Genomic DNA, 27,875 nt, shown 5'->3' on the forward strand with positions numbered 1-27,875 from the left:
CAAGCTTCCCACAATAAGGAATACCTAGAATAGGATAAGTAATCCCTCTCACCCCCCCCCCCTTAAGATTTAGATGCACTATTGTAAAGTGACTGTTCCACTGGATGTCATAAGGTGAATGCACCAATTTGTAAGTCGCTCTGGATAAGAGCGTCTGCTAAATGACTTAAATGTAAATGTAAATAAGTTGGGTGAATTTTGGCCCATTCCTCCTGACAGAGCTGGTGGCACTGAGTCAAGTTTGTAGGCCTCCTTGCTCGCACACGCTTTTTCAGTTCTGCCCACAAATGTTCTATGGGATTGAGAAAGCCATTTTTAAGCCATTTTTCCACAACGTTGGAAGTATGCTTGGGGTCATTGTCCATTTGGAAGACCCATTTGCGACCAAGCTTTAACTTCCTGACTGATGTCTTGAGATGTTGCTTCAATATATCCACATAATTTTTCTCTTCATGATGCCATCTATTTTGTGAAGTGCACGAGTCCCTCCTGCAGCAAAGCACCCCCACAACAATGATGCTGCCACCCCCGTGCTTCACGGTTGGGATGGTGTTCTTCGGCTAGCAAGCCTCGCCCTTTTTCTCCAAACATAACAATGGTCATTATGGCCAAATAGTTATGTTTTTGTTTCATCAGACCAGAGGACATTTCTCCAAAAAGTACGATCTTTGTCCACATGTGCAGTTGCAAACCGTTATCTGGCTTTTTTTAATGGCAGTTTTGGAGCAGTGGATACTTCCTTGCTGAGCGGCCTTTCTGGTTATGTCGATATAGGACTTGTTTTACTGTGGATATAGATACTTTTGTACCTGTTTCCTCCAGCATCTTCACAAGGTCCTTTGCTGTTGTTTTGGGACTGATTTGCACTTTTCGCACCAAAGTACGTTAATCTATAGGAGACAGAACGCGTCTCCTTCCTGATTGGTATGACGGCTGCGTGGTCCCATGGTGGTGATACTTGCGTACTATTGTTTGTGCAGATGAACGTGGTACCTTCAGGCATTTGGAAATTGCTCCCAAGGATGAACCAGACTTGTTGAGGTCTACAATTTTTTTTCTGAGGTCTTGGCTGATTTCTATTGATTTTCCCATGATGTCAAGCAAAGAGGCACTGAGTTTGAAGGTAGGCCTTGAAATACATCCACAGGTACACCTCCAATTGACAAGAATGATGTCAATTAGCCTATCAGATGCTTCTAAATCCATGACATAGTTTTCTGGAATTTTCCAAAGCTGTTTAAAGGCACAGTCAACTTTGTGTATGTAAACTTCTGACCCACTGGAATTGTGATACAGTGAATTATGTGTAATATAAATATTCTGTCTGTAAACAATTGTTGGGAAAAATGACTTGTTTCATGCATAATGTAGATGTCCTAACCAACTTGCCAAAACTGTAGTTTGTTAACAAGAAATTTGTGGAGTGGTTGAAAAACAAGTTTTAATGACTCCAACCTAAGTGTATGTCAACTTCCGACTTCAACTGTATCTATGAGGCTTATTTTGATTTATTTGATTTATTTGCACCAAAGAAAACATGTGATTGACAGCAATACAGATAAAATATGAATTAGAACAAATTAAACGATGTGCAGGTGTTGTTGGAAGCTCAAAGGGCTTATGTGAAAACCACACCACAAAAAACAATATATACTGAACAAAAGTATAAACGCAACACGCAACAATTTCAAAGATTTTTTATAAATCTGCAGTTTCCAGCTACAATAGTCATTTACAACATTAACAATGTCTACACTGTATTTCTGATCAATTTGATGTTATTTTATTATTATTTATTTCTTTCAAAAACAAGGACATTTGACCCCAAACTTTTGAACAGTGGTGTATATATATATATATATATATATATATATATATATATATATATATATATATATATATATATATATATATATATATATATATATATATATATATATTGCCAGGTCGCAATTGTAAATGAGAACTTGTTCTCAACTTGCCTACCTGGTTAAATAAAGGTGAAATAAAAATAAATATATATATATATAAATATATGAGATTGTAAAAACATTAAGAACACCTGCTCTTTCCATGACATAGATTGCCCAGGTGAATCCAGGTGGAAGCTGTGATCCCTTATTGATGTCACTTGTTAAATCCACTTCAATCAGTGTAGATGAAAAGGAGGAGACAGGTTAAAGAATGATTTTTTAAATCTGTGAGCCATGGATTGAGAAACTGTGCCATTCAGACGGTGAATGGGCAAGACAAAAGATTGAAGTGCCTTTGAACCGGGTATGGTTGCACTCAAACCGGTGACAGATGCACTGGTTTGAGTGTGTCAAGAACTGCAACGCTGCTGGGTTTTTCACACTCAAATTTTCCTGTGTTTATCAAGAATGGTCCACCACCCAAAGGACATTCAGCCAACTTGACACAACTGTGGGAAGTATTGGAGTCAACATGGGCCATGATCCTTGTGGAATGCTTTCGATACCTCGTAGTCCATGCCCCGTGTAGTTGAGGCTGTTCTGACTGCAACTTCATTCATTGCTTATGATTCACAACTAGAAGTACTTCTTTTTCTGGCCACTAGGTGGCGGTCTGTGCCTTTTTATATGCTAAAGGAGTAATTGACTATTTTACAACTTGGTGTTAGATGTTTCAGTCACCTGGAAGTAGTCTATGGACTAGCAGAAGCTGTAATACATTAAACTCTCTTTAAACAGCCATTACAAACTTCAGATAACTTTAGTCACCGCTAGCTAAAAATCAATGGAAGTGAAGGGGACATGTGAGCATGTTTAATTATTTATATTTTTTATGGGCAAATCTCCTTTAAGTATCATTAAACCAAATATAGAGTTGATGTCAGGTGATTTGGACATTTTTTTTTTTAAATGCTCACATGCCCCCATCACTTCCATTGATTTTTAGCTAGCAGTGGCTAAAGTTAACTGAAGTTTGTAATGGATGTTAAAGAAAACTAAACCTCTAAATAAGTGGCTTCCAAACCTGTTTGCTTCAGAAACCTACTTTAAGCTCTCTGATTTTTATTTTCTTGTAACAAACCTGCAGTCTCCTTTCTCTCTGGCCATCCATATGACTGGTGTGGTGAGCCAGGACTATGTCAGTTAGACTTCAGAGTGCTGGAACGATAGGTCTTTCACCCAAGGTGAGGTATTTAAGGGTTATGCAGGCATCATTGGATTTAGGGTTGTGACCGTGCAATGTATAGGGAGTGCTCTGCTGTATAGGGGGTGCTCTGCTGTATAGGGGGTGCTGTGATGTATAAGGGGTGCTGTGCTGTATAGGGGGTGCTGTGCTGTATAGGGGGTGCTGTGATGTATAAGGGGTGCTGTGTTGTATAGGGGGTGCTCTGCTGTATAGGGGGTGCTGTGCTGTATAGGGGGTGATGTGCTGTATAGGGGGTGCTGTGATGTATAGGGGCGCAGTGCTGTATAGGGGGTGCTGTGCTATGTTTCTGGGAGAGGGAGTATATGGATTCAAGAAGTGTGCTTAAATCAGGGTCCCCCAGGAGGAGCACATTTTTGTTCTAACCCAGCGCGAACACACCCTTGATTAGTTGAAGTAAGTGTGTTCGTGGAGGATTTGAGAATATTGTATTCTCATGGAATTCGGCTCCTGCTCTATGGGCCATTCTGGTTCAGACCAGGATGACCAAAATATGGGGTTTGTTACATGTTCAAATGTAATGTTTTTGAATATGTTGCTGTTGGAAACATTTTGAGGATGTTTTTACTTTGAAATCATGAATATATGTACAAGTGCTATATGTTTGTAGATAATTTTTGCTTATGCACTAAAGAGGACAATAATACCTTGATTCATGCCCCAGTCCATCTTCCCCTGATAACGCATGTTGCAACTCATGCTGCAACTCATGCCCACTAGGTGACAGCAATCGCTTGCAAACGGAAAAATCAAGACCAGTGATCAGTGAAATTTCCGTGAAATACTCTGTCAATCTAACATTGAAAGAGAAAGCCTGAGCATATGACCAAAAAAATTGGAAGGATATCATTTTTTCTATGAAAAAAAATAGTTTGTTTATTCTCAATCAGCTTTTACAATAAGTACCACAAGTCTTAAGCCACTCAATGTGAGTTGTTTGTATGAATGCAGAAATATTTGGAACAAATTTGACTCCAAAGAAACGTGCTGAAATCTATGTAGTTCCCTTACCATAATTTTCAGTAGCCTATAAACATTTCCATTGGAATCATACGTAGCCTAAATTGTATTAAGTGTACCAAGAGCCAGCTGCTGAGAAGACATTTCTTATTATTGTTGATACATATGGTTATGCGTTCGATGGTTACCTGTATACCAACGAAACTCACACGCGAGGTCGGAGTTTCGGATTGTCTCCACGCGTGTTTTGTGGCCTCCTGAATGTCCAGTCTAGCCCTGTAGACGGCCTTGTTGACTAGAAAGTGCAATTGAAATATGAATGTCACAAAAACACTTTTTCTACCCATCTTCTTGCCCTTGAGACTGGACATTTACATTAGTTAGTCGCAACATAGAATTTTATCCTTGAAGTGCCATAGGGGGGAAAAAATGCAATCGTTATTTATTTTACCCCAACTGTTTAAACAAACGTTTTGTTAGGCTATAGGCGAATCATTAACTTAATATTGCTTTGGTTATTTTTAATTGATAATAGTCCACCAAAATAATGATAAAGTTAAATAAATGGTATTCTTCTTCTTCTTCTTCTTCTTCTTCTTATTATTATTAAATTATAACAGTTATTTTAAGTAAAAGGAAAAACGTAGCCCATCTTTATTGAAGATTTTTTTAGGTCCTATTGCGGTAATGTGACTTGCGATGACATGATATAGGCCACATGTGTCAAACTCATTCCACCGAGAGCCGAGTGTCTGCGGTTTTCCGCTCCTCCCTTGTACTTGATTGATGACATAAGGTCACAAATTAATAAGGAACACCCCACACCTGTTTGTCTGTCTTAATTGAAAGAAAAACCAAAAACCCGCAGACCATCCATGGAATGAGTTTGACACCCCTGAGTTAGACCTACATACCGTGTTTTGTTGTGAGAAATTATGGATCAGGTTATTCCATCTAAAAGTAGCATCGTATGGTAATTTATCAAAAGATTTAGAGATATTTTAAAGTATAATCGAATTAATCTAGTCTACTTGTAGAGAAAGACATGTTGGCCTCCTAAATTGGAGAGGCTAAAGTTGTGTAAATATTTAATTGTGGTTGCTTTTGGGAGATTCCTTATTACTGAAATTGGAGTTGTCGTGGTAGCCATAGGCTATTGCGTTCACGGATCTGTCAAATTACCTGAAACAATTACATTGTTAAGAGTTTTTATTATTAATAACTTTGAGACAGCACTATTATGATGAATATTATTATTATTAGGCTGTTGGGATAAATTGTATTACCATTGCTGGACGCAAAGGACTGCAAGTACACGGCGCTGTCAAATCTCATTGAACTTGTTCACAAATACCGTTCAACAATGCCAAGAGAAGCATGATTGCGAAAAATGCCTGCATTCTACGGACCCCTCAAGAAAGACATATGGCAACAATTGTTCTGTTCCCCATCATAAGATATTAGCAAATGTTCAATCATCAGGAAATATATTTTAGTGTGTGTATGATGAGGGAGTGTGTCTATGTGTGCGCATGTTTGTGTGTGTTCATGCGCGCACGTGGGTATGTCTTTCTAAAAACAAATTACTTCTATCAACTTCCATGTTGTGGAAGTCTATTGCTCCTTACAAACATAATGGATTTTATACAATCCAATTCCACAACAAAATACAGTGAATATCCATCACAGGCGTCCGTGCTCCTCAGTAATTCTGCACTCAAAGGACAGTATCAATGCTTTCAAACGAGAGGTCATCATTATGCCTTTATGAGCCAATTCAAAAAGTCGGCCAACATGCAAATCGACAGATTAATCTGGTAAAGCAATACGCATATTTGCGTCCACGCGTACAGCCCAGCAAAGCGTGCAATGTTGTACAGGTAAACACCGGGAAAGCTTTTGCCGCGAATTCAAAAAATGACGCCATTGATGACTTCAGCCAATGAGAAGACAGAACTGCCATTGACGTTGAAATGATTTTTTCCATATAAGGACTAGTCTCCGCCCCTGTCAAATCCATGCTTGTCCCCCTCGAGAGCACTAGAGCCTCCGAACCCGAGAGAAGGTGCGCTCCGCTGGGACAGAGGAAGCATAAAGAGACGGGGAGGGAGGGAATGAGATTTCTTGCTACCCAATCCCCCTTTTCCCCTGGGAGAGCAAGCCTTCCATGGTCCGTCCCTCCCTCTTGTTTGGTAATCATTTCATTTTACTCCTTTTTGAAGCAGTCGCTTGTTTTATCCCACTTTTCATTTCACAATCCCGTGCGCGTATGTTCGCCTTCTTCTGATCAACTTCGGCATCTCCCCTCTCTTTACTCACAACGAAAAGGTATCCTAGATCCCGGCTGATTCTTCTCCTTCGAGATGCTTAACTGTTCTAGCGCTCACCCTCTCTCCACCCTCTTTTAACTTGAGACCGGTTAAGCTTGAGCGAACTGAACTGGGGTTGGAATTAAAAAATAAAGCGGAAAAACCCAAAGGGATACGACGCTCGTCTTTGGATAAGGACCGCTATATCGCTTTCCCCCTTGTTGCACTTTGGGGAAGATTCTTCCCTTTTCAGTTGCTCGTCGTTAATCCAGGTGGCCTTGTGAGTTGGTTAAGAGAGAGATTCCCAGAAGGTTACTTTCATGTTCTCCATCCAGGACAGCCTCCCGCGGGGAGCCTTGACCATGAAAGAGGAACCGCTCACGAGTGGCATGACACCCGTCCGCTCTTGGATGCAGAGCGCGGGGATATTGGACGCGAACACAGCAGCACAAAGGTAGGTTAAACATCAACTAGACGCACATATGATAATCGCTGGACAGGATGCTGACAGATCACTGCAGATTGCCCGACAGTAGCCTATACGAGAACCGCTCACAGGAATGCTAAAGGTAAAGGCTTACTGCGTTCCGGATAGAAAAGCATCTGTAAAGACGTTAACGGTTGGCCTTTTAAGTAGGCTACTGTATCCTGCATTGACTTGCAAAATAACTATAGACTTAGTGCCCCAATTACTTGTAAACATGTAGCAATGTGTAAACAGCTTAGCATCACAAAGCGTGGTGAGTGGAAGGCATTGAGCGCGATGCGCTTTCACATGATATGCCCGAATGAGCTCCAAGCAATTTGCTGTTATTGAAAACTCTTGACGCCGATAAGAAAATAACTCAACTTTACAATACGCACCTACCGTCTAATAGAACGTCATCATATCTCTCGCACGAGTGACCTAATGTAAACCAAACACCGTTCCACAGTAGTGCTGGCTAAACAATAAGATCACCCCGAAGAGTTTGCCTCTGTGCATACGTTGATTGGTTCAGGAAGCCCTTACACATAGCCTAAATAAACCCCCAAATTATTTATATTGGACTTTGTGCTGAACAAGTGCCAGTCCACACTTACAGCCTAACAAAACTCTCATATGTAGGCCTATGCCTATATGTGATCTAGGCGTAAAGTTGCATCCATTAAACTATGAGATTTGTGTTGGCCCATCCTATTGAATTCATATGAGCATCGTTGCTTTTCTATAATTTTAAACTATACCAAGACACATTCAATCGAATATTACTAATTTAGGCTATACGAAATAGTTGTGTATCTATCCAGCTGTGGGCAACTCGATTTTATGGACATGCTTGCGCTATTGTAAATTATTGATGTGAAGATTGACAGCGTGTTAACAGTTCCACTATGCCACACAAGGAGAACATGTCCTTTGTATTATTTAAGCCTACCTACAAGTGTAACTTTTCAGCTGTTTTGAAGTCATAATTAATTAGAAGGGCTTAATTAATAAAATGTCATATTTTCATAAATCAATTCGAATTGATAAAGTATTGATTAATGTTGATGTTTGGGTCTAAAACAAATAAAATAAATATAAAATAAATGATAGGGTAGGTGATCGTATTGAAAATGTTGATGATGTGAGTGTATTGGCATAAATTGATTGGTTTCACTCAAATGTTTAAATACATGACTTCTGCTGACCTGCAATAATCTAGACACGTTTAAATGCCTATGCTTTCTTTAAAATCTGATAATAATTCTATATAGGCCTACCGACAAAATTCCTTTTTGGTTTTAATGTTTCTGCGTGAACATCTTTAACCATCCAAAGTTGTCATCACGGAAAATAGTCACGACAGATCTCCCCTGTCTCTTGAATTAGGGTATCGCAGATTATATGATATACTATGTTTATTATTTATATTTACTCTTACAATGTAAACAACTAAAACCGTTGCTCCTGGGTTTAGGTTAATATTTACGTCAGTTTGCGGCATCGACAATTTGTTATGGTGCACGGTGCACATGGCCGACAGTTTGACACATCCCGTTGTCTGAACTAAAGAAACAAACAGCCAAAAAGGTTAACAAGAGCAAGCCTACTGAAGCTCACCTTTACCATCTTGCATGTTCAATATGCTATTCGTTTTCAAGTGCATTTTGAGCAGGCAAGATGAGACTATATCATATATGCTCAGAGTATAGGCCTATCGTGTAAGTGACCCTCAGCTCTTCAAGAGGCCGCGAGTGGTGGTGTCATGTTAGACAACAGCAGTACGTTATAATGAACTAGGATAGATACGTTTATTCTGTGTTAGTTGTCATTCTATCGCACACACAGACATCCACCCGGGAGTTCAAGTCCGATAAGCGGGTCAATTGACATGTCCGCTCACGGGTGAGCGCGTCGACGACATGTGTGTAGGCTATACTGGTTTTCTTACGGTGTCAATCCATTTTTAAGTCCACAAACTTACTTTAATGTGTTCACAGCTTTCCCTTCATCACAATGCAATGATATATTTTGGGGAAAAATCGACCCGCAGCAGCACCTGCAAAACTGCAAACGTCAGTTTTAATATTTGGTGTTCACTGAATGATGCTTCATTAAATGCGACGTTTAACTGACATGCAGTTGCATTTCGCATTAATTAAACCCATGTGTCACCCATTTATCCTCTGTAACACAGAGAATTCATAGAACTGATATGCGTTGAGTGGTCGGCAGTATACAAGTTATTGATCAGTACTGGTTGACAGCTGCATTACTTTGCATTGGTAGCAACACTTCAATTTGGCTGAACAGATACAGGCTATACGGTGGGTGATATTATATATTGTTAAAGTGCATCACTTTATATTATGTGAAATATTGAACATGTAAAATGTACACTTATCTAGATTAAGATATTGCAAAAATAAGACAAGTGGGTTTTATTAGTGACAGTACATTCGTTATTTATTATGCTATTTGAATTGTTTCCAAAAAATCATTATCCGGAGACCATTTGCTCTATGATTTGAACACATGTTGTATTTTCTTTTTATAGCAGGTTGTCAGATAATTCTCCCTCCCAGTGCATTAAAAGATTATGCATAGCTCATCAGGCATGTCCTTTTTCGTGTGTTTTGACTTTTGTGGAGTGCAATGCATTGTGTCTGTGTCATTTTGCAAGGTAGATTGTTGATTTAAATGTTTCACTCTCATGGATAAGTAGCTAATGTGTAGTCCAGCTGCAAAAAGGACACTCCTATAGAGGAAATTCAGGTTTGACGCATTGAGAGATGAAATCTTACCAAAAATTGCATGTGAGTTACCCATACCCAACTTATACCATGCCACAAAAAGTTTGATTTAAAAAAAAGTACATTCCCCAAAACTCCATTGAGGGGCAATGCCCAAACAGTGAGTTTCTATATGTCAAGTCACATTGCAGAAAATAGTTGCATTTGTTCGTGTAGGGGAAGTTTCTTGTTATGGGGTAAGGGAAAATAATTCTGTAGAGCCTCTGGCCTTCTCTGGATTCTGGAACCCTAGTGTACTTTCCTTGTGACCTAGTGTTAATAACGACAGAACTGGAGACTTTGAGTTAGTTTTGTTCAGCACTAGAATGTGGTGGCGGATAGATCTGTTATGGATAGTAAAGTGTTTCATTAAGAAATGGTCATTGCTGATTTAAATGTGCAAAGCATTGGTCTGGATCGCTTTCAGAGACACTCCCCAAGCTTATGCCCACCATAACTGCCTTTGCCGATCTAACCCCAAAAACAGCCATTCCACTGAGGCAGGGAGAGGAGGGGTATGTGTTGTGTGTGTGTGACTGAGTGGTCTGCACAACTAAGGAACAGATTTAACTTGACCCTCCCCAGTTGCCACTGTAAAATCGAGCAAAGTGAATTATGTTGCCCCTGTCTTTGTCTGCTAGGAGGAGGAGGGGCGACTTAATAAAGTGCAAGTTCCCAAGCTTAGCAGAAGACTGAGTGTTCCGCGTTCACTGGCAGCAGCCGATGAGACTGATAGCCCAGGATTCTATATCCAGAGCCCAATCCGTCACTGCCTCAATCATCGCCAGTCACTGGACTCAAAATATGGAGACAATACTCCCTATTGGCCTCAGGCATATGGGAGGGAGAAACCCATTTGTACAGACAGACATATTTGTGCGGTGTGGCACTCACTCATATTTCACATCACCACCATGTCGTCTTGGGAGAGATTTTTGTCCAAGGTTCATTTCACTGTAACCTATCATCATTCACCATCCCTGAGGTCAATGAATATGTCTGACCTCTTATTTCTGATTTGTTAGAGAGCAAAATAGATATCGTGAAAGGAGCACTTCTCCCCTATTTCCCCCTATTCAATTCAGCAACATTTGACTGAGCCTTGTGGAATAGTGTCAGAATAGTTCAAACAAGGCCCTCACAGTGCATTCACCCTGTTGCAGCGTGTTCCTGTACATTCTATCTAACACGTTGCGCGGTGGGGACAATACGGCGACTCGCGTCAACATATAGAGTCGACCCTTCGTCTCACTGCGACATCTCAGCCACCAGTTCATTGGATCCCGCAACAGAAAGAAGTGTTTCTCACCAGCTGCCCCTAAACGTGCAAACAATTAGTTGGCTTGAGCGAGGCCACCATCTTTACGACCCCCATTAGAAGTGTGCAGGTGACCAACTAATGGTTTCAGCTGTGGCCCACTCATCAAGTTTGCAGAGGTATGTGTGTTGCGAGGACCAGGGTGCTGCATTGATTTTCAGTCTAGGGACAGGTGCGCCTCGGCTCAACCTGTAGTAAACACCGGACAGGGAGAAAGTCTAGTAAAAAAAATACTGTTGCAACCTGAGGAAATAGCTGACACCAAAACGGTGAAAAACACAAGGTGAAGATATACTCTGCATTTCTTTGCTGAATTCACCAATTTCTATTGAGCATTTGGTGCGTGCTACAGTACATGCCAAATAAAGTAACTTATGGCTTAGGTCTTGATATACAGTACAAGTTGTCGTGCAATGATGGATAGAGCACTATTTTACCCTTAGTTGATGTTAAGTAAGTGTTTGCCCACATGTTTGGATTTGCATTTAAGTTTGAACTAAACACACCGTCTGTGTCCATCACGGCTGTTGCGTAACTTGTTCCACGTGTGTGCACTGTGCAATGCTTTTGTGAGAGAGGAAGCCGTTCTAGTTGAGGAAACGGTTGGTGTTTTGATTTTCAATTCGTGAACCCTAATCGTGTGTGTCATTGTTTGATTTATTTACCCAGCCAGCTCAGAGAAACATTACCCCATTGGCCAAAAGTGGTGTAGTTGTCTTGCTGCAATTGCCAAAACAATTGGACGAAAGGGGGTTTTACCCTATGATAATGCTCTTTTTACAGTTAGAGAAAAATGTAGCAGTATTTCTGACAGTGTGCAAAACGAGTGTGAGTGTTTGTACAGTATGAGTGTGTACCAATTAGTACACAGTGAGCAGTGTTCCATGTGTGAGCGTGTCGTAAGTGTAAAAAAAAACCCAAGTTGTGCCGAGGATCCACAAGCATGTCTGTGTGGGTGTTAGCTGTAGACTTGTTTGTGTGGTTTTGTAGGCCAGTACTTTTCAAATCCCTTTTTACAAGTAGTATTTTATATTCTTTGAAGAGATGCTCATTCCATTCTACTTCAATAGAAAGTACTACTTTTCTGAAACACCATTACCCGCATGGTTTTGTAGGCCAGTACATTTCAAATCCCTTTTACAAGTAGTATTTCATATTCTTTGAAGATATGCTCATTCCATTCTACTTCAATAGAAAGTACTACTTTTCTGATACACCATTACCTGCATGGTTTTGTAGGCCAGTACGTTTCAAATCCCTCTTACAAGTAGTATTTTATATTCTTTGAAGAGATGCTCATTCCATTCTACTTCAATAGAAAGTACCACTTTTCTGCCACAGCTTTACCTGTAGGGAGGGGAGATGAGTAGGAAGGGAGTGGAAGGGTAGAGGGGCTTCTGTAATCGTTCTTCTGAAGTGAGGTGTAAAAACAATGTCAAACTGTGATTTTCTTTTCAATATCCGTTTCCTGGCGAGGTAATTGATGCTTCTTACACGCCTATGTAGTGGCAACCTCTCTCTTCTGATGACTGAATTCTGTTCAGATGTTATCGATGCAGAGTGACACTGACGTTTTTTTTCAATTGCGCTTGTAAGATTGTGACGTTTGATTGGTCACTGACTGGCCAAATCATTCACTGGGTTTTTTTTTAAAATTCTAAAATGGCATAATGAGATTCCTGAAACCTGATTGCTCAAAGACTGACAGATGTTCAACTACGAGGCAGATTATTGCTTTAGCGATGGGATAGTTCACTGGGGCAGATAGTGTAGACCGTATACGGGATTTGTTTCCCACTATGATGGTGTTTTTGTTTTGGATTTCTTAAGGCAAAGCGTTGTCGTAGCGACGTAACAACCTTGCAATATGTGGGTAATACTAAATGGTTGGTCCTATATTGTGAGAGGGGAGAGGAGAGATGTCTAAGGGAGTGCAGTGATAGGTTTCATCAGACATAACTTCAGACTGAAAGCATCCGAGACTACCCATCCTGCCTACCGAGGGTATCGTGTTTCAAAACACACACACACACACACACACAGGCGAGGGCTGTCCTCCTGCCGTGTTCCAGGCTTCCACTCATTAGCTCATATTACACGGCTAATAAGAGCTAACCAAACAAGCACTAGGGAGGGAGCGGCCCTGACTGGGCAAATGTATGCCGGAGTAATTGTGTATCGGCTGCATAAATTATACTCTTCCTTATGTGCGCACACACACACACACACACGCACACACACACATTTGCATATATTTCATGTGACCCCCCCAACATTTGCTGGTGCAATTAGTGTAAGTTTGAATTTAGATAGGTCAATGTTCCTTACATTGGTTTTCCATGCTGTTTTATTCTGATACCCCCCCCCTTTTACTATCTCCTTTGGTTTGTCCTTGGTTTTATACTCAACGTTTTCTCTGTGTTAGTCCTATGTCTTTGTCACCTACTGTCCTCTCCAGGGACAGACCAAGTTGCAACCCAGAGAGGGGTGGCCGTACAACCACCACAGAGGTTGTGTGATTTACAGTTCCACTATTCATTAGATTAACATAGTGGCAGTAGGCCAGAGAGAGGAGATTGTTAATACTCTGCTTGCATCCCATTTGTATAAACAAGGCGATGGTATATGGCTCATTAGGCCGTCCTGCAGGAAGCAGCCGGCCGCGCTGGTTAAAGACTCCGCCGCTCGGTCGGTAGGTCGGTCACACCCCATCACCCAGCTGATTAATGCTGGAGGGGTGCGGGCCGTGTCCACTGTGCCCACTCTGGTGGCACAGGGGATGCTCTCTACCCAGGGGAGAGTGGAGGCAGTGGGAAGGGCAACCACTGATCGGTCCCTTAAAGCCACAATCTGGAAGATTTACCAGCTGCTCATGGGTACTATTTCACAGCTATATGTAGAACAATATATTTTATACACGTACACACACACACACACACACACACACACACACACACACACACACACACACACACACACACACACACACACACACACACACACACACACACACACACACACACACACACACACACACACACACACACACACACACACACACACACACACACACACACACACACACACAGTACAGTCAACAGTGTCCATTTTAGAAGGAGAACCCTTCTGCTGCATGTTCATTAGTAGATCATTTCAGAGCAGAAGTCTCAGTGCTTAATATCTATTTCCCTGAAGTGTGCAGGCCCTCCAGCAGTGAGGACTTTAGCCCGGGGTTACCTTTTTCATTTATCATAATTAGAATTTGCTGCATTGCATTAAGCCGATACTGCCGAAGAATGTACACTTTGACGACCATCCTAATGCTGCATGGCGGATAGCTGGACCTACAAATGAATTCAAATGATGTAGAATCTCCTTTTTTTTTTTTTAAGTCGTTAAAACCACAACTCAAAATCTTGTTGAATTCTCTAATGACTTTAGATCAATTGTACCAGCCCACGTTAAAACGACTGGTTCAGTAAACATACCATCCCTATCGGAGCGTTGACGTCAGCCACAGACAGAATGGACATGGGCTTTTTGGCGTCAGCCGATTGTGTTGAGAAGTGACTGGATGACAGTTGCTGCTTCACACGTGATCTCTTCCTTCAGCGTTTACAGTGGGGGGTGAAGTGTCAACGCGCATGTAGGGTGGAGGCCCGTCAGAAGATCTGTTAGCGCTATTTGTTGTCGGTCTGTTGCCCTCTGATTTACACGGCCTGTGTAGTAGAAACCTGTGTGCCATCGATACTGTTTTTATTATACTGAGTGCTAAGGCCGCGCGCTACAGGCCGCCGCGCCCAGTCATAAGTGGATGTGGCTGCAATTAGCATAATTGAAATAATAACGCTAACAAGCTTTCTGTGTCGATAGAGTGCAGGGAGATCTGGATGTGCTGTGACTGGCTCTGGCACTGCCGCCGTGGCTGGAGGTCTCAACGTATCCCCGATGTTCTGGCGTAGCTTCATAATTGGGGTAATGGTGTTGAAGGGGGGGGGGGGGTTATACATGTAATTTGGGGTGGGAAGTGATATGATAGTGAGGGCTGTTTCTCACTCGAGTCTTGTTTTATTAATTGTTAGGTAGTTAAGTATAATTTTGAGTTTTCCCCCCAGATGATTTCTATGTAGGCCATGCCAGTAGTACGGTCACCTAATGTTTGTGTTCAGCAAAACATCTAGCAACTTCATGGGATTTTTCCCCTATCGACTTTTTAGGATTTGTTTTTGACTTTTTGCAGGATTTTCAACGAGGGTTTGCTAGATAGGGGATTTTTTACCTATCAGTCCCACGCTTAATATTTAGTAGCACTGAAACCATGCCGTCAGATAAGCCCGAACTCTCTTATCTCCCCACAAAGTAAAATGCCATTCTCCCATGTGCAACCTTTTTGTCTTTGTGTCTTCAGAACTGAGTCCAGGAATTCGCTTTCAACAACTCGGTTACAAATGAGGCAGTAAGCATTGGTAATGGGGTGCAGAAAGGTCACACCTGTATTAATCGAGCGCCTGCGGACTATACCCATGAGCGCAGAGAGAAAGCAACCAGGCAACTTTCCAAAAACATTTGCACCACCCTCCAAGAAAAATGCAGCACGTAAATAAATATTTCGACATGAACCGCTTTGCGATTGTGTGGCACATGGAGGTGTGTGAATCTTACTCCTCAGCCTGAGGTGGAGCTAGCTTTTCACGTCACGCTGACTGGTAAGATGCTTCGGGCGGGCGGTCACCCATGCTAGCAAAGCAGACATCCTGCGTTCGAGCCTCGACGTGAGCCGAATCAGGAGGAAGTGGTAATTGCTAAGCAGGCAGCGTGGCGTCCATTCCACTTGGAATCTCGTATTGGTCGTGGTTATTTGTTTTGTTAGTGTAGATAAATGAGATATCAGCAACCAAGTTGAACCGAGATTGATACCAAAGCATTATGATATTTAGATGTTTCATTGATTTAACAACAGGGCTCCTATAGCTGCCTGCAAGCGTTTGTTTATACATTTAGATCTGTCTGCGTTTTTAAAATGCAATTACGCTCATGCATCCTTGAACATGTTCCTGAATGAGGAATCGATTCTTGGATCTAGAAATCGGTTGATATTGAAGCTATGAGATGAGCAGAGATGCATGAGATATCTTACAACCAAAAAATGTCTCTCTGTTCACGGCCTGGAGAAGTTAGGCACAGTCTTCCAGACCACAAGGTACACGTAAAGTCAATCAGTCCAAAGCATTCTGACACTGCAGTCTATTGTCTTCCCCTGAAGACATGATTCTGCACCGTCTTCTTTTTACATATGTTTATGTTCATTTCCATTCAGTTCCTTTTGTATGTTCCTCTGCCATTTATTAGTGACAGGTCAAGAATCCGTGTCTAACGTCACCCATTCAGCTTCTTCTAGATATCATTTCCTCTTTCTCCAAAAATCAATTGAATTAAGTTCAGATGTTTAAAAACCTTCTACATTAATTCCTCTCCAAAGCTTTGAAACCTTTTCAATTTGAATTTGTCATCTATTCCACACCATGTCACCTTTTGAATTGGCATTCACTTCAAAACTTCACTTTTAATCCAAATGAACTCCAACCCTGGTTAGCAGTGTGTGTTAGCAGACATCCTCAGTCTCTAAATCAATGGTGAAAAGTGTGTGTGTGTGCGTGTGTGTGTGTGTGTGTGTGTGTGTGTGTGTGTGTGTGTGTGTGTGTGTGTGTGTGTGTGTGTGTGTGTGTGTGTGTGTGTGTGTGTGTGTGTGTGTGTGTGTGTGTGTGTGTGTGTGTGTGTGTGTGTGCGCATATGGCGCACGCCGAGTGTGTGGAGGTCTTTTATTCTCCGGGCCCAGGGGATGCAGGGCAGAGTTTGACTGACAGGTCAGGGAAAACTGGAGTGGCGCGGTTGCCAAGCCGAATGGTACCCCACAGCGCTTGGCACGAACCGAGGCAGACGCTGCCTTCTGGAGTCCTTGCTACCCAGCCAAATTCACATTGTTGAGGTGGTCGAGGAGACAAATAACACAAAGGAACGCGTGGCACACACAGAGAACGTGAAGAGGGGGCCAAGTGTCTTTCATTTATCACTCTCTCTCTCTCGCTCTCTCGTCTCCACTTTTCTCTCCTTCTTTTCATTATTTGTGTTTGTGTTTTTAACTTAGGTTTTGAAAGATTACTGTTTGGGTTGTTTTGCAGTCGGTGCTGATAGTAGTAATTGACCTGACTAACATCCATTTTTTGTCAGAACAATTAACACGTTTTGAAACGTAGGTTTCTTAAATGAAACCAAGAACTGCATACTAATACTGCTAGGCTAGGACTCTCGGCCCTATTCAATCCCTACCGCTCCAGGATTTCTTCTTTGCGAGGCGTCATACTTAAATTATACTTAAATTATTGGAAAACTTTATTTTAGTTTCACACAGTAAACAACATTTTGTTTTACCTGCAGAAACAGCTTGTGATTGAATAGCGCCTGCTGTGTTTTGAATTGCCCCGGTGCTCCTTGGCTACACGGTACTAACCAAATTTCATCCTTCTCTCTCTCTCTCCCCCATTTGCTGTCCCCCTCTCTCTCTCTTTCTCCCATCTATAGCGGTGTAGGTCTGGCCCGGGCTCACTATGAAAAACAGCCCCCCTCGAACCTACGCAAATCCAACTTCTTCCACTTCGTGTTGGCGCTGTACGACCGACAGGGCCAGCCCGTGGAGATCGAGAGAACCTCTTACATAGACTTTGTGGAGAAAGACAAAGTAAGACCAACACACAAAGGGGAATGGGGAGGAGGGAATGTGTGCCCAGGTATAGCTGGCATTGGGGGTAAAAGGGTGGTGTTGACACTGGGGCCAGTGTTAGTGGGATGTAATTCCTTCTGCTTCATTCAGTGCTATAGTGCAGTGATGCTTTTGAAATATGAAGTCTAGCACAGAAGCTGTGGATACACTCACAGTTTTCGTGATGTCAAGTCGAGAGCAATATTTTTTTTCTCTATATTGTTTGTTGATTTATTATGTACAGTATACTGCAATGCACTGTAATGTGTTTCTTTAGTGAATTAGATTTTTATTCATTCTATATCTCTACATTCTGTAACATACTTATATTCTATTTTATATACACTAATTTTAATTATATTGATTTGATTTGAATTTCATAAACAGAATTGTACACATTTATTTGAAGATAAAGTATTTTATGTAAATTATATATTGATTATGTCCACCTCATAAATAGAGTTCATGTTTTCATTTAATTAACAGATTTGACATATTGTAAGTATCTGTTGTTGTAATTCAATACTAATTCAAAGTATTTGGTTTCAGAAAGTACATTAAGCTCTTGAGATTTCTTACAATTACTGAAAGGTTGTAATCCTGAGAGCTGTTTGAGGATAGAAACCATTCAGATATAGAAGCACTCATAGTTTACAAAGAACCTGTCGGGGGGCAGTGGTGAGCAGAAAGCAGGAAATCTTGAATGAAGCCGTTTTGATTCAGCTTTAAAATCAGACATTAAACTCAAATAGTATTTTTACTTAAGTCATTTTGATAAGAGGTTACGTGAAGGTATCTATTTAAAAGAAAATCTAATTTGTATTCATTAATTTGTATTAATTTGTATTATTTCAGGGTGGCAGGTAGCCTAGTGGTTAGAACATTGGGCCAGTAACCGTAAGGTTGCTGGATTGAATCCCCAAGCTATCAAGGTAAAAATCTGTCGTTTTCCCCCTGAACAAGGCAGTTAACCCACTGTTCCCCGGTAGTTCGTCATTGTAAATAACAATTTGTTCTTAACTGACTTGCCTAGTTATAAAAATACAAAATAATACAAGATTGGAGAGCAAATATGATGATTTGGTCAGACATATGCTTATGAAAAGCCTTTGTATTTGTTTTAAGCAGCAGTTGTTAATGTCATTTATTGTACATTCATGTGCCATCTACAAGCTCTGCTATATAGTTGACCAGTCTATGAGGCTCTCTCTCTCTGCCTCTCTCTCTGCCTCTGGTATTTGTTCAGCAGTACCTGTGCTCTCAGTGGTAATGGTAACCCACTTCTCTACCTGCCGCCTGGGCCATTCTGCCATGCTGCCAGGGGGTTGTTCTCAGTAAAAGGTTACAGAGAACAGCTCCGCCCACGGTCAGGAGGGACAGCGGCCAGCTGGCACGGCCGCTCCTCCCGTCCTCCCTGCCCGTTCCCCTCTGCCTTGACCTCCAGCCTGCCCCTGGGCCCCTGCCAAGACTCCACGGCACACTTGGCACTGCACGGCGGAGGGGGAAGGAGAGAGCGAGAGAGAGAGAGAGAGAGAGAGAGAGAGAGAGAGAGATTGTGAGGGAGGGAAGGAGAAAGAGACAGGGAGAGAGGGAAAGAGGAGCGGATGTGGCCCGTTGAAGAGGTGACACGAGATCAGTGAGAGCGACTTGGGCCACCTGGGAGCTGAGGTCATCGGTGACCGTGGCGACCAACACTAACTGGGCACTGTCACTTAGACTTTTACTACATCTCTCTGTATAGCTGTGGTAACAGGGTTGTTTTAGCTCTCACCTGGGTTTGTCCTTTTGTTCTTGATGTTTGATTTATTCCTGGCTAGACGATGCAACAGTAAAGCAGCTGGTTTGTTGTGTGCGTGTCAGCGACGGGAGTTAGAGGAAAGATGGAGATTCCATGTTGTATATCATCGTGGACCTGTGGTGGGATTTTGGGCCTAGACAAATACTCAAAAATAGCAAGGGCTTAGCATCTTCATAAATATAACTCAATCAGAGAACGGTGTGGATTGTCCTCAGAGTTTATGGGAAAAGAGATTTGTTTTTAAAAACATGAACCCCTACAACTTACTTTCCCAGAACTGTCTTCCTGTAGGAATCTAGTAGATATTACAAATGTTCCCTTTAATTCATATGTTTTCGGTTGCATACCAGTATTCGAAGTACCTGTTATTGTGGACACAAAGGCAGTGTGATATACCTTAACTAACAGCTTTCTGATTGCAAGCTCATTCGACCTCAAATGAAACCACAGGGTAATAACAGTGTTATAACAGCAGATAACCAGTAATAATGCTGCTTGGTCCCCTGACCTCTTATGGGATTTATGTGTCCTCTTCAGATGATCTCTAATTGGATGCAGTGGATGCCGTATTAGTCTGGGTATTCCCTGTGGCACCAGAGTTGGGTTTACGATTTCGATTTGTGGCCCAACATCTGCTTGGATTAGGACCGGGATGTTGGTCTCTTCGGAGAATGTCAGCGATAGAGTAGATTGAGACGGGAGCGTAGATTAGGATGGTCTAGTTTTTTTTTTTTTTTACAGGTAGTTCATTTAGTTGTGAGATATTGGATGACGTACAAGAGCCTTTATGACAACACAGCAGGGGACGAAATGGGCCGATGTTTCCTTTGATTTTGGGTGTCGCCTCAAAAGCTGAGAGCCGTCTTGATGATTTTTCTGTGTTTTGAATTTGACTCTTTCAGGAGTACAATGGAGAGAAGACCAACAACGGCATCCATTACAGGCTACAGCTCCTGTACAGTAACGGTAAGATCACGATAATCCCTCCAAACATACTGCAGAGTTCTCTCTCTTCTCGCTGCTCTCCTTGGAAAGATTAGCTTTAGCACTTTCAGGAGAATCATTTAGCATTTACATTTGAGTCATTTGGGAGACGCTCTTATCCAGAGCGTCTTACAGGAGCAATTAGGGTTAAGTGCCTTGCTCAAGGGCACATCGGCAGATTCTTTTTCACCTAGTCGACTCAGGGATTCGAAACAGCTACCTTTTGATTACTGACCCAACGCTCTAACTGCTAGGCTAGGACATTAAATAGAAAAGGACAACATACATATAAACGATAATCCTCATCACATCTGGAATTATATTTCACGAGCAAATCCTAAAGTCTGTTTTGGTCATTGGGGAAAAGAACTTGAAATTTGAACACTGATCACTGATCTGTGGTCATTTTAATGCACAAAGCTTAGATTCCTGTTGCCATGGATTTTGTTTTGAGACCACATCCCGAGAGGAAACAGAAGACTGTGGGTGTGGTACAGTACAATTCACAAGTCATCTAAAAATGACCTTTTTTTTTTTAAAGGACAAAGAAATGGCGAGAGAACACCAAAGCCTGACGCAATTACAGGCAAGAAATAGAAAATGGTCTCGTTTCCCATGGTCCTTTTTGACTACCTACCCCCTGTTGTGTTTATGCCGTATTTACGCTCCGTTGCAAAGCTAATAAAAGATAAGCAATAATGATTGCTATTTAATTTGTCTGTGAATGAGAACTCCAAAACGGCAGCGGGAGTGAGGGGAACTCGGCAGTTGCAGCCGGGAAATCATAAATAGTAAAAGCTAGAGAGCACACAGGCTTGTTTGTTTTTGCTGAGGGGGGCTAGAAAAGCTTGGTCCCCACGACGAGCACGACAGAAAAAAATAAAGACACCATGGGGACACAGATAAACAGAATTCGGCGAGAAGACGCTATTTGAAATTCGTCGTTTATGTTTCTCTTTCTGCGAAAGAAGTGAATTTGCATTTGAGGCTGATGTTTAGGCTGCTGTTGTTGCTCGAGACATTTCATTTGGCTAAAACCACACGCCTACTTCTATGCAAATTGTTTACAGAGGAAGATGACATTCAACTTGTCGTTCTGTCAATGGATCGTAACATTTCAATAATCCAAATTGGTGTCATGTGTAATTGCAGGACATCTGATACATATGTGTTGTGTTGCAGGCATCAGGACAGAACAAGATCTGTTTGTACGGCTAATAGACTCCATGACCAAACAGGTGAGCTTTCTCCTTACTCTGATCCCAGCCGTTTAACAGGTGACCAGTGAAGTGTGAACATTGTTTCCAGTAGCAGGGTTTCACTACGTATCATACTGCAAACCACCACCCGTTTTGTACATAATGTAACATGAGTCAACCTATCCCACCTGGGATTTAAACCCATGAACACAGACACCCTTCAGTCATTTTACCCGCTGAGCTAAAGTGCTATCAATTTACAGTACCCCAGTGGCAAATAACTAGTCTTGTCCAGTCAGGCTAGAAGACATAGGGCAACCTGGCTCCACCATACACTGTGCTGTACTGTACACTCCTTCCCACCCTCCCATCCTGTCCCCAGCCCAACAGGCCCTCCCTGTCCCCAGCCCAACAAGCCCTCCCTGTCCCCAGCCCAACAGGCCCTCCCTGTCCCCAGCCCAACAGGCCCTCCCTGTCCCCAGCCCACCAGGCCCTCCCTGTCCCCAGCCCACCAGGCCCTCCCTGTCCCCAGCCCACCAGGCCCTCCCTGTCCCCAGCCCAGCCCCCTGTCCCCACCCAGGCCCTCCCCCCAGTCCCCAGCCCACCAGGCCCTCCCCAGTCCCCAGCCCACCAGGCCCTCCCTGTCCCCAGCCCACCAGGCCCTCCCTGTCCCCAGCCCACCAGGCCCTCCCTGTCCCCAGCCCACCAGGCCCTCCCTGTCCCCAGCCCACCAGGCCCTCCCTGTCCCCAGCCCACCAGGCCCTCTCTATCCCCAGCCCACCAGGCCCTCCCTGTGTCGCCATGTCAGGCTGTCACAGATCGATGCGGCAACGAGGTCCTCGACAAAGCGCCAGCCACGGAAACCAATCAATAGCCCTTAATGTGCTGCAGCGACGGCGTGCTGGAGACAATAATTCTGACAACAACACAAGGAGCTTTCTTCCTCGGGTGCGCCACTCAAATCCCTCCCTCCTGCCTAGACTTGGACGGACAGACATGCAGACTTTGCATACTGTAGTGTGTCCACCCACAGAAAGGCAGCCATCTAGCAGCCAGAGGGGGGCCCATGTCTATTGATTGGCTGTTAGGAGCCCATTCTCAGACACTCCTATTGGCAAATTCAAACATATTACTGTATATAATGCATTTACCTGGAAGGCAGTATGTTGCACACAATAGGAATACAAATAATCTTCTTTTAATAGTGGATATGTAGGAAAATATATCTGTTTGATATCCCCCTTCAGTCTGTCTTATCATCCTCAAAAAAGTCGAATCTTGACTCTCCTTTTTGCCTTTTTCAACATGGTGGTATTACTCACGTATGTCCATGATATACCCCCATGAAAACTCCCAGACTAGCTCCAGGGGGTGGAGCGGCTACTTGAATCAGAAATGATGATGTATAAATATCGACCCGATACCCCCCCCCCCACACAGACCTCCTCTCCTCCCCACACACACTCCCACTCCCTTTCCCTGGTCCCTGTTGCAATCCCCACCCCTTCTGGCAAAATTGGCAGATTTTAATATAGAGGCTGGGAGGAATCAATAATGCAGAAGTGGTCGTTATCCTAAAAGTATTGTCCCCTTGGGGGGGTGTGTGTGTGTGTGTGTGTGTGGGGCAACTGACCACCTAGGTGGACGAGGTAGGGGTACGTCACTGGGAGTGGGATGGAGCACTCCCTCCCTCTCGTCCTCCCTCCATCCCTCTGACACGGGAGGTATAGAGAGAATGAAGGAGGGAACAGCTCCTCTCAGTGGTCATCCGTCATCCATGGCCGACATGGCAGCTCCAGTGAAGGATGCCCAGAGGGTGGTCTCTCTCTCTTACTCGCACCGCCATCTGTCTGGGAGGGGTGGAGGGCCGGCCGGGCCGCTCTACACCACGTGGCTCTCCACTATGGGGGGGCTACTCCCTCATCGTCCCCCTCCACCATCTCTCCAGTCTAACCTCCTTTCTCTCCCTGTTAATATGATATGAAAGTTAGACCAAGCGGCGCTTACGCTAATAAAGTGTCATCCACTTCCATTGTAGATATTTAGCAGACACTGATAACGAACACGCGCACAAAGCCTTTCCAGTTATATGTAGTCACAACCTTTACAGGGCCATGATCGGATATTATACAGGGAAAGCACAGGTTCAAGTCCAGGGACCCAAAGAAGACTAAACAAAGAAATATCGGCTGCTCTTTTCTTCTCCTCAGGCGATCCTCTACGAGGGCCAGGACAAAAACCCCGAGATGTGCCGTGTCCTTCTCACCCACGAGATCATGTGCAGGTGAGTGCCACTCTATTTAAAGGGATATTTCACCCCAAAATCTAATGAATGGGCATGATTGGCACCATCTAAATGAATCTGGAATTGGGGTCTGCAGTTCTCCTGATGCATGTACAAGAATCTACACAACATGTACACATACCATCGACTCCAGGACATTTTATGGAAAAAAAATTGTGACTTTTCCTACAAGGGATCAACACAAGGCTCAAGGTTAGTCAAATTGGTCAAAACCAGTTAATTTAATGCAACAAGAGGCATCCTTATTCCTCTGTGGGCCATCCCTTTTCGTGCTATATAGTCTTCTCTATACAGCCCTACAGGGTTGCTCTCATTAAATAAGTATAGTTGAATTGAATACCATGCTGAGTCATTATCTGCCGGATGAAGGCCCATGTTGATGGGGGCTTTATGTGTTTGTGTGTGTTTTGATGGAGGTTGGCTGGGCGCAAGTCTGTAGGGCATTGGTTAGGGCCTGGTAGGAGTGAGTGTTAATTATGCAATACAGGAAGTGTGTTTGTGTTTGTGTGCTGCCTTGGACACTGGGGGTTGAGGAGTTTCAAGCCTTGGCCCACGAGAGGCCTCAGCTGGTTGTAGGAGTAAGGAGGTTGGGGTCAACACAGCCCTTTTTGCCTTTTCCATTGACTCAGTCATCCCTGTTGGAACCCAATTGCATATGCATCAACTGCTATTCAAGCAAAACCTTGATCTGGATGTTTCTAGGGCAAGACAATAGAGAGCATTTACCTGTGAGAAGGCAATTGTTGATTAGCTGAATCAATAATTCAGCTAAGTGTTTAAACACAGTGCTGGAGGAATGCTGATTTGCCTCACCATGGAAACCCTCCGTCTGTTATTTTGATTGAATCAGGGTCTAAGTCATTATCGCACTCATCTTATGACCTAGCTGAGGAAACCATATCTGAGGGTTGTCTCCTGGTTATCTCATGCATCTTGTTTCACATTTCAAAGCCAATTTCAAACAGTGCATGGAGGAACATTCAACTTTTCAACATTTAGTTGAAGAATGGTCGACACTGAAAATGTGGGGACTTCTTTGAGTGACGGACCCATTGTCTCCTCCTTGGAGATCCCCTCTGATACGTCGCTTCATTTTCCTAATGACGGTTCCACTTGGCGTCGGTCATTACGTGATTGAGTGTGATTATTAACCATCCTTCCCCTGATGAATGCCGTGTTTCCATTGGCTAATGAGAAGGGGATGAGAGAGATGCGCTCTCTTTCTTCATCTATCTCGATCTCCCCCTCGGTCTCCCAGGTGACAGGGACGTGATGGCTGAGGTGTCTTTATCTAGTCCCGTGTGGTGTTGCAGCCTGGCTCGCTGCCGTATAAAGGAACACACTCAACCAGCAGTGGAAGTATACTGTAGCAGCTGGTAGGGACCCTCTCCGGCATGGCCATGTGGTCCCTGGTGGTGGCTTTGAGACTTGTCCCTTTGTCCAGAACTCTCTGAAGTTAAAGAGTAGTTCTCTCACCAGAGTTAAAAGCACTGAACCTATTGGACAGTTTGACAATTTAAAATATTTGCAATGAGTTTTTTCGTCTTTAATTAGATAGACATGACGACATTATAGATTGTAGGATCAAAATGGAGGCCCTTTATTTACAGTTTTTTAAATATCACTTTTTTTTCACATTATTTTTAAATATCACTACTTGACACACACACAAATATCAACTTAACTATGCCAGTAGTTGATTAGCAAGTACATTTGAAGTGTCACTGTATTCCATGTAGTGTGACTTGAATTGGTTCACAATATCAACACAGCATTCTTTCATTTGAAACTGGCTCTTCCAAAACCACCAAATGGGGCTTTGAGGTAGTCAGTTGGCGTGGGCCAGTCATCGGAGGACTGTGTTATGGGTACACAGGCTAGCCAGGACTGGGCTCTGTGCGCCAGCCCCGGTGCCAGGCTGGAAGAGGGCACGTTGTGTGAGAAAGGCTTGCCACGGGCGTCCTCTCCCAGCCAAGCCGGCTGTCTGCCTGCCGTCCTGACGCATATCATTAGGTCTGGCTGTGGCCCTCATGTTTGGGCTGGGTAATTACAGCACTTGCCCTTTGAAAACAAGCCCTCCATTGACAGCCATTCACTGTGTGCACATCTTATCACAGGCCTGTGATCCAACAGACTGGCTCTGTTCTCCCTCCCTCTGATGCCCGTCTTCAGGTTCCTCAGGGAGCCTTTGAAGGCTTCTCTTGTTTTTTAAAGCTAAACTCTGATAGTTCAGCTTCGAACACTCCTTTTTTTAGTGCTTAAGTAGATTCCACTTGTGGGGATCATTTGAAGTATGCCTGGCTGACTGAAGGGACAATGATAATGATGCTAGTGACCAGCCAAGGCAGGCTGCCCATTTTGGGATAAAACTGGCATTCCAGGCTCACTTCTTATTGTAGATTCGGTGTGGGTCCTTTTTGCTAGATTGACAAATCATCAAGTTGGCCTCTCTGGTTTCGTTGCTGCGGCGCTCACCGGACCAGCACTGCTCATGCTCAGTACTATTTCTCGGCTGTAGCGGGAAAAAAAACAGAGTAACGCTGACTGGATATCCAGTCTAGTTGTTTTGTGGGACTCGTCTGACTTACTGGCCTGTGTTCTCAGTCATTAGCTAGCCAGGGTGTTAGCCAGTTTGGGCCCGGGGGGAAACGTCATTAAGGCGATATTGTGGACGCTCAGCCAAGGTTTGTTTTCGTGTGCGAAGGGCCCCGGGTCCCCCGAGGGGCCCGGCAGTGCTCCTGGGGTCCAGTTTGTTTATAACACTTTCTCAGTTTGAGGAGGTTGTCACCACAGCAGCACCATTGGGTTTCCAATGCTAATTGGTCTCCTGGAACTTTGCTAATGGTTCCAAGTAGCTGGGGGAATAAATTATTGTGTTGCGTTCTATGGCAACAGTCACACACAAAGACCAGGCAAAAAAACAGTACTTAGTTTATGTTTTTCTTCTACTTAGAGATCAAACGGTGTGATAAATGATTCATAAAATGGGTTAATTTGGCATTCGGTGGCTTGGTTTTAAGCTTGTTTGTCAAATGGCAATGTGATTCATGACATCATGGGTGAGTGTGTGAGCATAATTGGTCCTCGGCAGGTCATGCAATATGAATAATTTTGAAGAATAAGAGGGTTGGTTTCAATTATCTTTAGAATAACACATTTATATTTAAAATGGGACCTTAGTTACTGTTAACAACCCGCAGAATCAGGACTTCCATTTAAATTTCACATCGCAGTGTTAGAGGCATCACTACAGACCCAGGTTCGATCCCTGGCTGTATCACAACGGGCGTCCCATAGGGCGGTACACAATTGACCCAGCGTCGTCCGGTTTAGGGGAGGGTTTGGCCGGGTTAGGCTGTCATTGTAAATACGAATTTGTTCTTAACTGGACTTGCCTAGTTAAATAAAATACATTTGAGTCACTACAATTTTGAATGTAAATGTACAAAAGACGTATATTGAATCCAAATTAATTTTCTGAATGCAATGTAATCGACACTGAATTAACTGCTAAACTACTAGAAAGTATACTACTACCACTACCAACAAATGGAAAAAGTGAAAAACTGTCTTTGCACTATGCTATTGTTACACTAGACTGAATCAGAATGATTGGGAAACTGATCCTCATTGTCCACCATTGCATGGCGACCAACCAGAAGAGCACATTTGGCTGTATTCACACCCACTTTTCTGAAACGGCATGCCACCACATGAGCAGTTGGGCAGGGGCAGAGGGGCAGTGGCACAGACCTGGGCAAGGCCAGCGTGGCCATGGCGGTGTGGCAGGGGTGATGGCACGGGGGCAGG

At 43.2% G+C, this 27,875-nt stretch overlaps 1 protein-coding gene across 9 annotated transcripts in view; it reads left to right on the forward strand.

The window, feature by feature from the left end:
* Nucleotides 1-6,202: 6,202 nt before the first annotated feature.
* The window catches only part of LOC124011019 (transcription factor COE3-like), a 109,025-nt gene continuing 87,352 nt past the window's right edge, over nucleotides 6,203-27,875 (forward strand). For 2 of the 9 annotated variants that reach the window (XM_046323942.1, XM_046323945.1), the window contains exons 1-5: nucleotides 6,208-6,900; nucleotides 17,602-17,758; nucleotides 20,480-20,543; nucleotides 21,744-21,799; nucleotides 23,971-24,044. In XM_046323942.1, coding sequence (XP_046179898.1) covers nucleotides 6,767-6,900; nucleotides 17,602-17,758; nucleotides 20,480-20,543; nucleotides 21,744-21,799; nucleotides 23,971-24,044 — 485 coding nt within the window. In that variant the 5' untranslated portion in view covers nucleotides 6,208-6,766. Of the gene's footprint in view, nucleotides 6,901-17,601; nucleotides 17,759-20,479; nucleotides 20,544-21,743; nucleotides 21,800-23,970; nucleotides 24,045-27,875 lie in introns of all 9 variants that reach the window. The other 7 variants (XM_046323939.1, XM_046323941.1, XM_046323938.1 and 4 more) reach the window with 7 other exon arrangements.

This window comes from Oncorhynchus gorbuscha, linkage group LG23 (genome assembly GCF_021184085.1).
Source record: "Oncorhynchus gorbuscha isolate QuinsamMale2020 ecotype Even-year linkage group LG23, OgorEven_v1.0, whole genome shotgun sequence".
In the NCBI taxonomy this organism is placed as follows: domain Eukaryota; kingdom Metazoa; phylum Chordata; class Actinopteri; order Salmoniformes; family Salmonidae; genus Oncorhynchus; species Oncorhynchus gorbuscha.